The sequence below is a fragment of the Oncorhynchus keta genome, chromosome 6 (assembly GCF_023373465.1).
Source record: "Oncorhynchus keta strain PuntledgeMale-10-30-2019 chromosome 6, Oket_V2, whole genome shotgun sequence".
In the NCBI taxonomy this organism is placed as follows: Eukaryota; Metazoa; Chordata; class Actinopteri; order Salmoniformes; family Salmonidae; genus Oncorhynchus; species Oncorhynchus keta.
In genome coordinates this window covers 25,619,741-25,634,740 of record NC_068426.1, presented here as the reverse complement: position 1 = coordinate 25,634,740, position 15,000 = coordinate 25,619,741, and the positions used below count along the sequence as shown (strand labels likewise).

Sequence of the window (15,000 nt, the reverse complement as noted above, 5' to 3'; positions counted from 1 at the left end):
ACAGAGCAACATAGGACAAGCAAGACGTAGCATACAGACAGAGCAACATAGGACAAGCAAGACGTAGCATACAGACAGAGCAACATAGGACAAGCAAGACGTAGCATACAGACAGAGCAACATAGGACAAGCAAGATGTAGCATACAGACAGAGCAACATAGGACAAGCAAGATGTAGCATACAGACAGAGCAACATAGGACAAGCATGACGTAGCATACAGACAGAGCAACATAGGACAAGCAAGATGTAGCATACAGACAGAGCAACATTGGACAAGCAAGACGTAGCATACAGACAGAGCAACATAGAACAAAAAGCAACAAGACAAAATTCATAAAAGCCACAAAGGGTTTCCACACCTCACAATCTACAGACAACAGACATGGAAAGCGGCAACACACAGCTAGGGACCATGATCACAAATCTGATTGACCGTTAGCCATGTCTTCATGCGTTTTGTGAAAGTGTGATATGTGGTGTAGTTATGTGTGTCTGATGGCAGTGTATTCCAGACATGGGAAGCTCTCACAGACAATGCGGATTTACTAAAGGTGCTTTTCCTTATTAAGGGAACTATACAGTCACCTCTCATGGCAGACCTTGTGGATCTGCTGCCATATGTTTGGGTTTTCAAAAATACTGAGTGGAGGGGGAGGAGCCAGGCAATTTAGGAACTTGAATACAAGACATGCGTCGGTGTATTGCACAAGATTTTCCCAACTCAGGAGCTCATGCTTTCTGAGGATGTAACAGTGATGATGGCTATTGGACTTCTTATCAAGCACTTTGAGAGCCTGTTTGTAGACAGACTGAATAGGTTTTAATGTTGTACAGCAAGCTTAGGCCCAACTAGTCAAGCAGTATGTTAAGTGGGGGAGTATCATAGATTTGAAGTACAATTTTGCTACCTCTGTGGTCAAACTATTTCGTACAAATCGGAAATTAGCTAGGTTGAATTCGGTTATTTTTCACATGCTTTTTAAAAGAGAGGATGGAATCAAGTATGATGCCAAGGTACTTAAAATCAGATACCACCTGGAGCTTCTCCCCTGAAACATAGACATCTGGCTCAGTAGCATCTGTTGCCTTCTTTGTGAAGAACATGCAAACAGTTTTTTTTCACAATGACAGGCAAACATGAGTCACTGAGCCACTTTGTAACCTGGACCATTACAGTAGTGAGTTTTTGTGCAGCTTGTTGTTTGCTCTTTGCATGCACATATATCACTGTATCATCTGCATACATTTGAACTTCACACCCAGTACAGACAGAAGGCAGACCATTAATGTACAGGCTGAACAGGAGGGGCCCCAGTATTGACCCTTGGGGCATGCCCACATCATAGCTAAGAGTGGGCTCACTCTGACACACTGAGTTCTGCCTTCAAGGTATGATTTCATCCATCTCAAGGCATCGGGGGAAAAGTTGAAATTGGACAATTTTGTGATGAGAATCTCATGGTTAACCGTATCAAAATTCTTCCTTAGGTCCAGAAACAGAGCCCCAACAACACCCCCTTTGTCCATCTTGGACTTCACATTTTCCAGAAGAAAGCAGTTGGCTGTTTCTGTGGAGTGTTTCGCTCATGCAATACTGCATGGAGGTTAATGTGAAGGGACTGTTGTTGAGGTGGGCAATCAGTTGTTCTGCTACACACTTTTAAACAACCTTTGACACCACAGGTAGTATACTAATGGGCCTGTAGTTACTCACGTCAGCAGGGCCGCCCGATTTAAAGATGGCCGTTATTATGGCCGACTTCCATACCCTTGGAAACACCCCCAGACCAGTAGATGTGTTGGTGACCTTAGTAATGGGGCCAATGAGTGACTTTTTGTAGTTTTTATGAAAAGTAGAGTCCAGCCCAAACACATATTTGGCTTTAGGGTTCTTTAGTGAGCTAATCACCTTGTTCACCATTGACTCAGAAACCTCCTTTATGATGAAGACAGGTTAAGCGTCATTCACTAGCACTGAGCCCAAGAAACCAGTGGAGGGATTCTGTGTCAGTACCCTGACAGAGTCAATAAAGTAGGAATTAAAGACTATTGCTATTTCGACTGCATCCTGTGTTAGATTGTTATTCACCATGATTTCTAGTCTTTTTGCAGTGTTACTATGGTCTTTCCGTGTTAACTTCTTTAGATCAATTTAGAATTTCCTTTTGCTTCACCAATTATGTTAATAAAAAAGTTTGCCTTGGCCTGTCTGATTTCTTTCATCACCTTATTTCTCAACATGGTAAACCATGAGAGCAGGAAATAGGAGAGATGTAATGTGATATGAGTGTAGATGTCAAGGATTCTCTCTGTGGCAGCCAAGGTAAGAGGGAGAGAGACAACGCAATCCACGTCGCTCTGAGTCTGTAGGCTAATTCTAATAATGTAGCGCTTGGATAAAGGAAATATAAGGAAAAGACCGGAGGAGTTTACGGGGAAAGAAGGAGGAATTGGTACAAGTGAAGGGTTAAAATGGCTGCGGTGGGCATTCCACAGGACTCTTGATGAGGGTGATAGAGGATGACGAGGGTGATCGAGTCATAGGAAATGTCATGATAAAGTAATGAATGAGTCATCACAAAATAAGGCATTTAAACTTTCTCCACACCAGACACAATTACACTGAAAAGTGACTTTTCCTGAACACTTCTTGTACTGTAACATGGTCATTCCACAAATAGAGTGCCTTTTGGGCAGAGTAATTTTGTCAAAAGTGAACTATTGATTTATGATTTATTTCACCTAAGTTTAACATTCTGTAATGACATGAGCCGCTTGTGAATTTGACAGCCCTAATGCAGTTCCACCTCTGACACCGCAAAAACAACCGCTATGAGCTAAAGTATTATTATTATTTTATTATTATCTGATTGAATAGAGCCCTTAATTTGGATCCCATACATCTACTTTCTTACTAAAGTAAACCATACTAACTTCCAGTAGTACCGTGTTTAATAAAAAATAAATACGTTGTTTTCTTTGAAAATCCCCATTTTGGGGATGTCATGTTTGTCCGACTTCTATGATGATATTAACTAACTTAACCCCCCCCCAAATCCCATGTTTTCTTCGCTATTTTAAAGCCCTAGTTATTTTGTTGTTTTGACAATGTCACTTCTGAAGATGATTTATTTCATGTGATTAATTTACGTTTGTCCCTCAGGTTTAATGTCAACGCTGTTACATGAACTGAACCCTTGTTTTAATATGGTGAAACTATTCCTTTTCAAAAGAAACATTGAACATCTAATAGTCAAATCATAGGGTTAAAGCAGGTGAGCTGGTTCTACTCATTTTGGCCATTTTTTTAACAAGTTGGTTTTGTTACTGGAAGCTCACATTCAATTGCTCCTACCTGTTGCATGCAATAAGCTTCCATTCCCCCTGTCACAAGGGGAGTAATGGCTGATTTAAGATGAAATTGTCAACCCTCTTAAGGTCAACCCTGTTACTTTAATGATCATGTTTGATAGTCATTTTTATTCATTTAACCTCTGGAGATGAACATGGGCTCTCATTCAGTAAGTTTTCAGATCCATTACTTTTTCCACATTTTGTTACGTTACAGCCTTATTCTAAAATTGATTAAATTGTTTTAATACCCCATAATGACAAAGCAAAACATTTTTTATTTGAGCAAATGTACACTGCTCAAAAAAATAAAGGGAACACTAAAATAACACATCCTAGATCTGAATGAATGAAATATTCTTATTAAATACTTTTTTCTTTACATAGTTGAATGTGCTGACAACAAAATCACACAAAAATGATGAATAGAAATCAAATGTATCAACCCATGGAGGTCTGGATTTGGAGTCACATTCAAAATTAAAGTGGAAAACCACACTACAGGCTGATCCAACTTTGATGTAATGTCCTTAGAACAAGTCAAAATGAGGCTCAGTAGTGTGTGTGGCCTCCACGTGCCTGTATGACCTCCCTACAACACCTGGGCATGCTCCTGATGTGGTGGAGGATGGTCTCCTGAGGGATCTCCTCCCAGACCTGGACTAAAGCATCCGCCAACACCTGGACAGTCTGTGGTAAAACGTGGCGTTGGTGGATGGAGCGAAACATGATGTCCCAGATGTGCTCAATTGGATTCAGGTCTGGGGAACGGGCGGGCCAGTCCATAGCATCAATGCCTTCCTCTTGCAGGAACTGCTGACACACTCCAGCCACATGAGGTTGTCTTGCATTAGGAGGAACCCAGGGCCAACCGCACCAGCATATGGTCTCACAAGGGGTCTGAGGATCTCATCTTGGTACCTAATGGCAGTCAGGCTACCTCTGGCGAGCACATAGAGGGTTGTGCGGCCCCCCAAGAAAAACACCATGACTGACCCACCGCCAAACCGGTCATGCTGGAGGATGTTGCAGGCAGCAGAACATTCTGCACGGCGTCCCCAGACTGTCACGTCTGTCACATGCTCGGTGTGAACCTGCTTTCATCTGTGAAGAGCACAGGGCGCCAGTGGCGAATTTGCCAATCTTGGTGTTTTCTGGCAAATGCCAAACGTCCTGCACGGTGTTGGGCTGTAAGCACAACCCCTACCTGTGGATGTCGGGCCCTCATACCACCCTCATGGAGTCTGTTTCTGACCGTTTGAGCAGACACATGCACATTTGTGGCCTGCTGGAGGTCATTTTGCAGGGCTCTGGCAGTGCTCCTTCTTGCACAAAGGCGGAGGTAGCGGTCCTGCTGCTGGGTTGTTGCCCTCCTACGGCCTCCTCCACGTCTCCTGATGTACTGGCCTGTCTCCTGGTAGCGCCTCCATGCTCTGGACACTACGCTGACAGACACAGCAAACCTTCTTGCCACATCTCGCATTGATGTGCCATCCTGGATGAGCTGCACTACCTGAGCCACTTGTGTGGGTTGTAGACTCCGTCTCATGCTATCACTAGAGTGAAAGCACCGCCAGCATTCAAAAGTGACCAAAACATCAGCCAGGAAGCATAGGAACTGAGAAGTGGTCTGTGGTCCCACCTGCAGAACCACTCCTTTATTGGGGGTGTCTTGCTAAATGCCTATAATTTCCATAAATGTATTGTCAATCAGTGTTGCTTCCTAAATGGACAGTTTGATTTCACAGAAGTGTGATTGACTTGGAGTTACATTGTGTTGTTTAAGTGTTCCCTTTATTTTTTTGAGCAGTGTATCATTTTGGGGGAGTATTCAAACCCCTTCCTCAGTACTTTTTTGAAGCACCTTTGGCAGCAATTACAGCCTCGGGTCTTCTTGGGTATGACGCTACAAGCTTGACAAACCTGTATTTGGGGAGTTTCTCCCATTCTTCTCTGCAGATTCTCTCAAGCAATGTCAGGTTTGATGCACAGCTATTTTCAGGTCTCTCCAGAGACGTTCAAGTCTGGGCTCTGGCTGGGCCACTCAAGGACATTCAGAGACTTGTCCCGAAGCCACTCCTACGTTGTCTTGGCTCTGTGCTTAGGGTTGTTGTCCTGTTGGAAGGTGAACCTTCACCCCAGTCTGAGGTCCTGAGGGGTCTGGAGCAGGTTTTCATCAAGGATCTCGCTGTACTTGGCTCCATCTTTCCCTCAAACCTGACTAGAGTGACCATCGGGTTCTTGGTCACCTCCCTGACCAAGGCCTTCTCCCCCGATTGCTCAGTTTGGCCGTGCGACTAGCTCTACGAAGAATCTTGAAGATTCCAATCTTCTTCCGAATTAAGAATGATGAAGGCCACTGTGTTCTTGGGGACCTTCAACGTTGCAGACATGTGTTGGTGCCCTTCTCCAGATCTGTGCCTCGACACAATCCTATCTCGGAGCTCTACGAACAATTCCTTCAACCTCATGGCTTGGTGTTTGCTCTGACATGCACTGTCAACTGTGGGACCTTATAGTGACAGGTGTGTGCCTTTCCAAATCATGTCCAATCAATTGATTTACCACAGGTGGACTCCAATCAAGTTCTAGAAACATCTCAAGGATGATCATTGGAAACAGGATGCACCTGACCTCAATTTCGAGTCTCATAGCAAACGGAGGGGGGGTTCAATCAGATTTCAGGTGGGGCCTTAGCCATCCTGGGCCACCCCCTGGACACGCCACTGAAAGCCTGGTGTCTGCTCCACTCCATTGGGGGAGTTCATCAGAAACTTCCTTCACCATGGAGTGGAGTTTAGTCAGCTAGGTGCTTTCAGTAATCGCAACAGTATAAACTGTACATGTTTCTATATTGTTGTGCCATTGGAGTGGTGTTTTTCTGATATTTTAGTGCAGGGTTCAGCATTATAATTGTGTGTGTGTGTCCCCCCTCAAAAGTTTATAGTAAAAATATTCCCAACTATTCCCACATATACAAAAAGAGACTTCATCGTTTCACAATGTAATCAAGGTATGAAATTATAGTTTAAAAAAAATACTACCTCTTTTTGGGAGTAGTTGTGGTCAAATTGTAGTATAAAAAATATTATAATTATGTTCCGGCCCCGTGACCTTCCGCTCTGACATAAATCGCCCCGCGGCTGAATCTAGTTGCTTACACCTGTTTTGGTGTATTGGCGTCACCAAATCAAGTCTAATCCAGGATGTAGCAGTGCAATGTATGTGATCTGTTACTTGTGTCAAGACTTTAACCCATACCAATGGTCACATATCATGTCATGGGCAACTCATACATTTGTAGTAAATTGAAATGCCCTGCTGAACCGTCTCCCCTAAGATGCTAAGCGTGCTTAACTGAGATATGTCATAAGCATGAAAAAATATTAGATATGATTTATGGTTGTATTTTTGGACACATGAAATTGTTATTTTCGTTACTATGTAATACATACAGTAGTATAGTATAGTTTATGGCACGGAATTGCCATTTACTTGCTCCCCAGAAATAACCAAATGTTTTCTGGAAATGATCCATGCTTGATGTTTTTCATTTCATAGCTAATTACCATTTTTACAACTGACATAATATTATCCAAATGTACTGTGCATGCACTGTATGTCATGGAATGACATTCTCTCTTCTTTCCCTTGTGTTGTCAGTGTGATGTATATTTTTTCCTCTTCTGGATCACACTAAAAAATAGAGGAGAGAGCATTTAGGTTTGCACTTTACCACAATGGCAGATTAAACCCAGGGCATTAATGGATTATAGTGGACAGTGTTTTTTTCTGTTTGACTTCAGTCAGTTGACACACACACTTTTGCTGTTGGAAAACAGGGTCCTCCCCTCACTCTAAACACATGCATACCGCTGCTCATGCTGCCTCTCTCCAAGCTGTCACTCTCCTCCCAGATTGTTCTCCCAGATTGTTCTAGATTCTGCCAGATTGCTGTCATGCTGCCTCTCCCAGATTGTTCTGCTCATGCTGCCTCACTCTCCTCCCAGATGTTCTGCTCATGCTGTCACTGTCACTCCCCCAGATTGTTCTGCTCATGCTGCCTCTCTCCAAGCTGTCACTCCCCTCCCAGATTGTTCTGCTCATGCTGCCTCTCTCCAGATTGTTCTGCTCATGCTGCCTCCTCCCAGATTGTTCTGCTCATGCTGCCTCTCTCACAGATTGCTGCTGCACTCCCTGTCACTCCCCTCCCAGATTGTTCTGCTCATGCTGCCTCTCTCCAAGCTGTCACTCTCCTCCCAGATTGTTCTGCTCTGCTGCCTCTCTCCAAGCTGTCACTCCTCCCAGATTGTTCTACTCATGCTGCCTCTCTCCAAGCTGTCACTCTCCCCAGATTGTTCTGCTCATGCTGCCTCTCTCCCAGAGCTGTCACTGCCTCCTCCCAGATTGTTGTTCTACTCATGCTGCCTCTCTCCAAGCTGTCACTCCCCTCCCAGATTGTTCTGCTCATGCTGCCTCTCTCCAAGCTGTCACTCTCCTCCCAGATTGTTCTGCTCATGCTGCCTCTCTCCAAGCTGTCACTCCCCTCCCAGATTGTTCTACTCATGCTGCCTCTCTCCAAGCTGTCACTCCCCTCCCAGATTGTTCTGCTCATGCTGCCTCTCTCCAAGCTGTCACTCTCCTCCCAGATTGTTCTGCTCATGCTGCCTCTCTCCAAGCTGTCACTCCCTCCCAGATTGTTCTGCTCATGCTGCCTCTCTCCAAGCTGTCACTCCCCTCCCAGATTGTTCTGCTCATGCTGCCTCTCTCCAAGCTGTCACTCCCCTCCCAGATTGTTCTGCTCATGCTGCCTCTCTCCAAGCTGTCACTCTCCTCCCAGATTGTTCTGCTCATGCTGCCTCTCTCCACTCTCCTCCCAGATTGTTCTGTCATGCTCCTCTCCAAGCTCCCAGATTGTTCTGCTCATGCTGCCTCTCTCCAAGCTGTCACTCTCCTCCCAGATTGTTCTGCTCATGCTGCCTCTCTCCAAGCTGTCACTCTCCTCCCAGATTGTTCTACTCATGCTGCCTCTCTCCAAGCTGTCACTCCCCTCCCAGATTGTTCTACTCATGCTGCCTCTCTCCAAGCTGTCACTCCCCTCCCAGATTGTTCTGCTCATGCTGCCTCTCTCCAAGCTGTCACTCCCCTCCCAGATTGTTCTGCTCATGCTGCCTCTCTCCAAGCTGTCACTCCTCCCAGATTGTTCTACTCATGCTGCCTCTCTCCAAGCTGTCACTCCCCTCCCAGATTGTTCTACTCATGCTGCCTCTCTCACTCCCCTCCCAGATTGTTCTGTCATGCTGCCTCTCTCCAAGCTGTCACTCTCCTCCCAGATTGTTCTGCTCATGCTGCCTCTCTCCAAGCTGTCACTCCCTCCCAGATTGTTCTGCTCATGCTGCCTCTCTCCAAGCTGTCACTCTCCTCCCAGATTGTTCTGCTCATGCTGCCTCCTCCCAGATTGTTCTGCTCTCCAATTGCTGCTCACTCCTCTCCCAGATTGTTGTTCTACTCATGCTGCCTCTCTCCAAGCTGTCACTCCCCTCCCAGATTGTTCTGCTCATGCTGCCTCTCTCCAAGCTGTCACTCCCCTCCCAGATTGTTCTGCTCATGCTGCCTCTCTCCAAGCTGTCACTCTCCTCCCAGATTGTTCTACTCATGCTGCCTCTCTCCAAGCTGTCACTCCCCTCCCAGATTGTTCTACTCATGCTGCCTCTCTCCAAGCTGTCACTCCCCTCCCAGATTGTTCTGCTCATGCAAGTATTAAACTGTAATCTGTCCATAACGAGTGGCCAGAGAGAAAAACCCAAATGCCTTGGCATGTAGTGGAAATTGAATGGTAATCCTAACTGCATCAGTTAACCGTCTTTTATCATTCTGGCATCTCATGGATGTTGCAGTCCAGAAGAGCAACTACAGTACAAATCACTCCTTTGTTGCTGAGAATTTTCCTGCACGGCAAGAAGTTCAAGCTTGTAGTGTATTCAAGGCTTAAAAAAGCTTCTAAAGTTTGTAATTTCCACTTTAAAATGTAAGACTTGATTTGCTCTAACGAAAAATGCATCAACCCCTACACATTTTCTTTTCATTAATTAGAATCCACATAATAATTCAAATGTCCTGTTGCTGTAGGATTATTTTCCTACTGTAGCAAACTGGCTCAAATTAAGATCCTACATCTGTATCTGCACCAGTTCTCATTGTATAATTCAAACGGGTGTGTTTTGATCATCGCATCAAGGGCACCAATGGTCAATGCTGACACGAATCATCTGGAATTCTGGCAAAACAGGCACACAGAAATTGCAAATGATCTCCTAATATGCCTTTTCAAGATACAAAAATGATTACGCAATATAAAACCGGCATTGCACATTTGCTTTAAATGGCATGATGCTCATCACTCTGACACAATGCTCTGGATACATGAAAGCATCTCCTGTGTTTTTTTGTAGCAGCAATATCCAGAATATCCATTGTAGTGGCAATAACCAGAACAGCCCCCCACCCCCACCCCATTGCTCTTATTTCCAACCCTGACCCAGCGTTGACCCTAAGCTGCCATTCATGTAAGAGGGTTATTCCAGGCCAGGGCTGCTCATTTTAGTTCACCGGAAGACTTAGAATAAATGGTGGGCACAATGACACGCAGTATCACTGGTCATGGGTTAAGATGGGATGCTATCATCCCTGTATAATCTCCAGGCCGTAGAAACAGTTGGCTGATTTGAATGTGAGTGTCGCTGCACTAGAAGGGTGCAGACTATAGTAAAATTGAGAGCAATTGTCTGTATTCTCCGGTTGATACATAGTGTACCGGTGAGAGGAGAGTTGAGTGCAGGAATTAAGATCACTCAAGAGTTTTGGATCTCCTGACCCAGACATAAGATGAAGTAGTATGCACACATCACTACTCTAACTGTTGGTGTACTCGGTATAATTGCAGTGCAATGTAAGTGCCAATCTTGTGGGACTTGACCGAGAGATAGACTAGGTGTTGCAGGCCAAGACCCAGACCAACACAGAACAAGACTGTATTTATGAGGTCAGTAGAGGTCACTAGACAGCCAGACCTTAGAAGAATGGGTGTATCTACTGTATGGGGGTTGGAAAAGTAGAACTTCAAATCAAAATGTATTTGTCACATACACATGGTTAGCAGATGTTAATGCGAGTGTAGCGAAATGCTTGTGCTTCTAGTTCCGACAATGCAGTAATAACCAACTAGTAATCTAATCTAACAATTCCACAACTACTACCTTATTCACACAAGTGTAAAGGGATAAAGAATATGTACATAAAGACATATGAATGACTGATGTTACAGAGCGGCATAGGCAAGATGCAGTAGATGGTATAGAGTACAGTATATACATATGAGATGAGTAATGTAGGGTATATAAACATAAAGTGGCATAGTTTAAAGTGGCTAGTGATACATGTATTACATAAAGATGGCAAGATGCAGTAGATGATATAGAGTACAATATATACATATGAGATGAGTAATGTAGGGTATGTAAACATTATATTAAGTGGCATTGTTTAAAGTGGCTATTGATACATTTTCTACATCAATTTCCATTATTAAAGTGGCTGGAGTTGAGTCAGTATGTTGGCAGCAGCCACTCAATGTTAGTGGTGGCTGTTTAACAGTCTGATGGCCTTGAGATAGAAGCTGTTTTTCAGTCTCTCAAAACAAAGGAGATGATTGTGGACTTCAGGAAACAGCAGAGGGAGCACCCCCCTATCCACATCGACGGGACAGTAGTGGAGAGGGTAGTAAGTTTTAAGTTCCTCGGCATACACATCACGGACAATGATGCACCTGTACTGACCTCGCCTTCTGGATGATAGCGGGGTGAACAGGCAGTGGCTCGGGTGGTTGTTGTCCTTGATGATCTTTATGGCCTTCCTGTGACATCGGGTGGTGTAGGTGTCCTGGAGGGCAGGTAGTTTGTCCCCGGTGATGCGTTGTGCAGACCTCACTACCCTTTGGAGAGCCCTACGTTTGTGGGCGGAGCAGTTGCCGTACAAGGCGGTGATACAGACCGACAGGATGCTCTCGATTGTGCATCTGTAGAGGTTTGTGAGTGCTTTTGGTGACAAGCCAAATTTCTTCAGCCTCCTGAGGTTGAAGAGGCGCTGCTGCCTGTGTGGGTGGACCAATTCAGTTTGTCTGTGATTTGTACGCCGAGGAACTTAAAACTTACTACCCTCTCCACTACTGTCCCGTCGATGTGGATACGGGGGTGTTCCCTCTGCTGTTTCCTGAAGTCCACAATCATCTCCTTTGTTTTGTTGACGTTGAATGTGAGGTTATTTTCCTGACACCACACTCCGAGGGCACTCACCTCCTCCCTGTAGGCCATCTCGTTGTTGTTGGTAATCAAGCCTACCGCTGTAGTGTCGTCCGCAAACTTGATGATTGAGTTGGAGGCTTGCATGGCCACGCAGTCGTGGGTGAACAGGGAGTACAGGAGAGGGCTCAGAACGCACCCTTGTGGGGCCCCACTGTTGAGGATCAGCGGGGTGGAGATGTTGTTACCTACCCTCACCACCTGGGGGTGGCCCGTCAGGAAGTCCAGTACCCAGTTGCACAGGGTGGGGTCGAGTCCCAGGGTCTTGAGCTTAATGACGAGTTTGGAGGGTACTACTGTGTTAAATGCTGAGCTGTAGTCGATGAACAGCATTCTCACATAGGTATTCCTCTTGTCCAGATGGGTTAGGGCAGTGTGGTCGCAATTGCGTCGGCTGTGAACCTATTGGGGCTGAGGTTTCTACTTAACACTTAGTGGTCCACTTGAAACCTTCTACCAGGGTTGTGCTCTCTCTTACCCTTACCATATGTCATTTCCCCTTCCTAAGGCACAAATGGAAATATGTGGCCATCCTGCCACGACAAAGTCACAATATGGCTTGGGCTAGGAAAATATGTAATGTTTGTTCCCTCTTACTTTATGGTAGGTGGAAATGTCCAACTCTCCAAGCATACATTTATTCCAAAGAACCCACAGGGGAATATTCCTGACTGTCTCTGGTAAAAGCCATGAAAGGGTGCTGTAAAGCATTACATTCCTGTCAACTTATTTGATGAGAATTTATATTTCCAACTAGGGACACATTACAATGCAGTTTTGCTGGTGGGAGTACTGAACATCAACAGCTTTGTTTTAGTGATGCACAATATTTTACCACAGACATAGTTTACTGTAGGCTACAAGTGGGATATTAAAATGGAATTCTGGGTGTAAGGTTTTTTTTATGCTTTTGCTGTGTATTGCCAAATCTGACTTCAGACCCCTGGCCTTACCTACTCTCTATATGTTCCAATCCTGGTTAGTTACACAATTGTATTGATTACTTCTGACCATTTAATAGCTAATAAGACATGACAATCAACATTGGGTTCATGTATTTTAAACAGGAAATCGTATAGGAATGTGATCCAACCGCAACAAGGGTACTGCTGGATGGCCTGTCACTTTCAGGTCTACGTCTGTTCTGTCTCAGAATCAGGTAAAATTGTAGAAAACTGTATCCGCTAGAGGGATACACATACGCTTTCCAAACTCCGTAAACAGCGTCCCATCACTGTGTCCCACGGAGAAATGGAATTTCCGCCAGTGAGTACCGTTCTGACTTCCCACTTCGGCTAAAAAATACATTTAAAAAGCCCGGAACGTTCGAAACATGATTTCCACGCTCTTAAAAAGACCTGAGAAATCGCTTTAAAGCGGACGCCCAGTGCTGACTCTCCAAGTGTCGCTGCTTCAAGCAAATGAATGAGGATCGCGATGCTTATTACTTTTGCAGCTCTCTCTCTCGCCTTACAAGATAATGTTGTGCATTTCAACTTTTGAATATCAAAAAGCAAGTCAAGGAATGTTTTTTTTCTTTAATAAAATAATGACAGGTCGGTTTATTATGACTTTTATTTAGAATGTAATATGTGGCATTTTGCATACTGTCTTACTTTACTGGTGGGATAAGAAAACAAAACCGGGTAACAAGCGTTTGGCGGACAACTGTGGGTTTCTGCGACTAAACTAACTCATACAATCCAAGGAGTGATGGGGGGCATGATCAACCGGATCCCTTCTGATTGATTACTTATTAGTCATCCCTTTGGCTTAATGAGACCCATTGAAAAGGCACAGTAGAACACCTGCATGAATCAAACATTCCTGAATCTCTCCAGAAGAGTCTTACTTTTGCTTAAACGCGGGCAAGGAAAGGGGGTCGTGGCTTAACATTAGCCAATAAGGGGGATATTACAGTATCGCTTCATGGGTTTATTTAGACTGATTCTACGGTTTGACAAGCAGCTGTAAAGAAAAAAAAACAGAAAGAGAAACTCGGGAAGATTTTATAGAGGAGCATTGTGGACCTACGAATTTTATTCTTATCTAATTTATATCTATCCATTGCTCTTTATATATTTTTATCACTCCTTCTCCTGAAAATGAAACTTTGGACTTTTCCCTGGCTGCCTTGCCTGGTGATACTCATCTTATGTTTTGGATCAGAGTGCGGGACTGTCCGGAGAATGGGGAGATCCAAAAGGGACTTGGTGCGTATCAGGGAGGCGAGAGCCACCTTCCCAGGGGCTTGTGCCACACGTCTGCCGCGGGGCAAACGCTCCTTGCCCGGCATGGAACGACGGGTGCCTCGCCAGCGTCGGCGCTCCTCTCAGGCGGAGGAGAACTCTCCAAGTCGGGTGAAAGCTGTTTATTTTACCGGCAGGGGAGACCAACTTCGGCTTAAACCGAGCGTGGAGATACCGAGAGGGAATTTTACTCTGGAGATGTGGATCAAACCAGAGGGAGGCCAACGATCTCCTACGGTGATTGCAGGTAGCCTAAACAACTGTCTCAGTTCACAAATTAATGAATGATCAGAATGATTTTACTAGTCTATGCGCCCTAAAATTCAACAACATATTTCAAAGTTAAGTGTGAAATATGTATATTTTATTACCTCGAACACATTAAGCAGTAAAGTGGGCTAATATATGTTCATAAACCAATTGAATGTCATGACCCATATTTAGCTGTGTAGGCTATAATTTTATCATGCATGTTCTATTAGCTCAAATCATGCACGGTTGTCACCGTCAAACATCCATGCAGTCGTAACTGAGTTGAGAGTGAGTTCATCTCACAACTGACCCACGCCAATGTAATGTGATGTAATACCTTGAAAAGTGCAATAGTCTTTGAGAGATGTTGTGTAGACGCACGCATTAGCCTACTTGGGTATGATCATTCAGCTAATATTTTCGGTCTTAATGAATGCATTTTATATAAATATAAATAACCTGGTATATTTTTCGAAATATTCCTCATTTAAACTCTCATGAGCAAAATTACTCAAACATTGGGTGGTCTATCACCATTTTATCTTATTTCAAGGTTGTTTGATATTGCCATTTATTCCGCATCACTTGATTGACAGGTGATGTCATCGTGCGTAGAAATTGTATTTTTTTGTGAGGCGTCTGGCTATTTTAAACTATGATGTAATGCTCAAAACTTTGAATCTGTGGGCACGTCACAGGAGGCAAAAGGAGAGAGCTAGAGAGATCCATTTTTATTCTGGTGTGTCTAGGGCACCGTCCGTGCCGCAATCCCAAGTGCCTCCCAAATCG

The 15,000-nt window shown here is 44.4% G+C and overlaps 1 protein-coding gene across 1 annotated transcript in view; it reads left to right on the top strand.

The window, feature by feature from the left end:
* The first annotated feature begins 13,582 nt into the window (after positions 1–13,582).
* The window catches only part of LOC118374103 (pappalysin-1-like), a 183,612-nt gene continuing 182,194 nt past the window's right edge, over positions 13,583–15,000 (top strand). Inside the window, exon 1 of the mRNA XM_052521171.1 lies at positions 13,583–14,206. Coding sequence (XP_052377131.1) covers positions 13,816–14,206 — 391 coding nt within the window. The 5' untranslated portion in view covers positions 13,583–13,815. The remainder of the gene's footprint in view (positions 14,207–15,000) is intronic.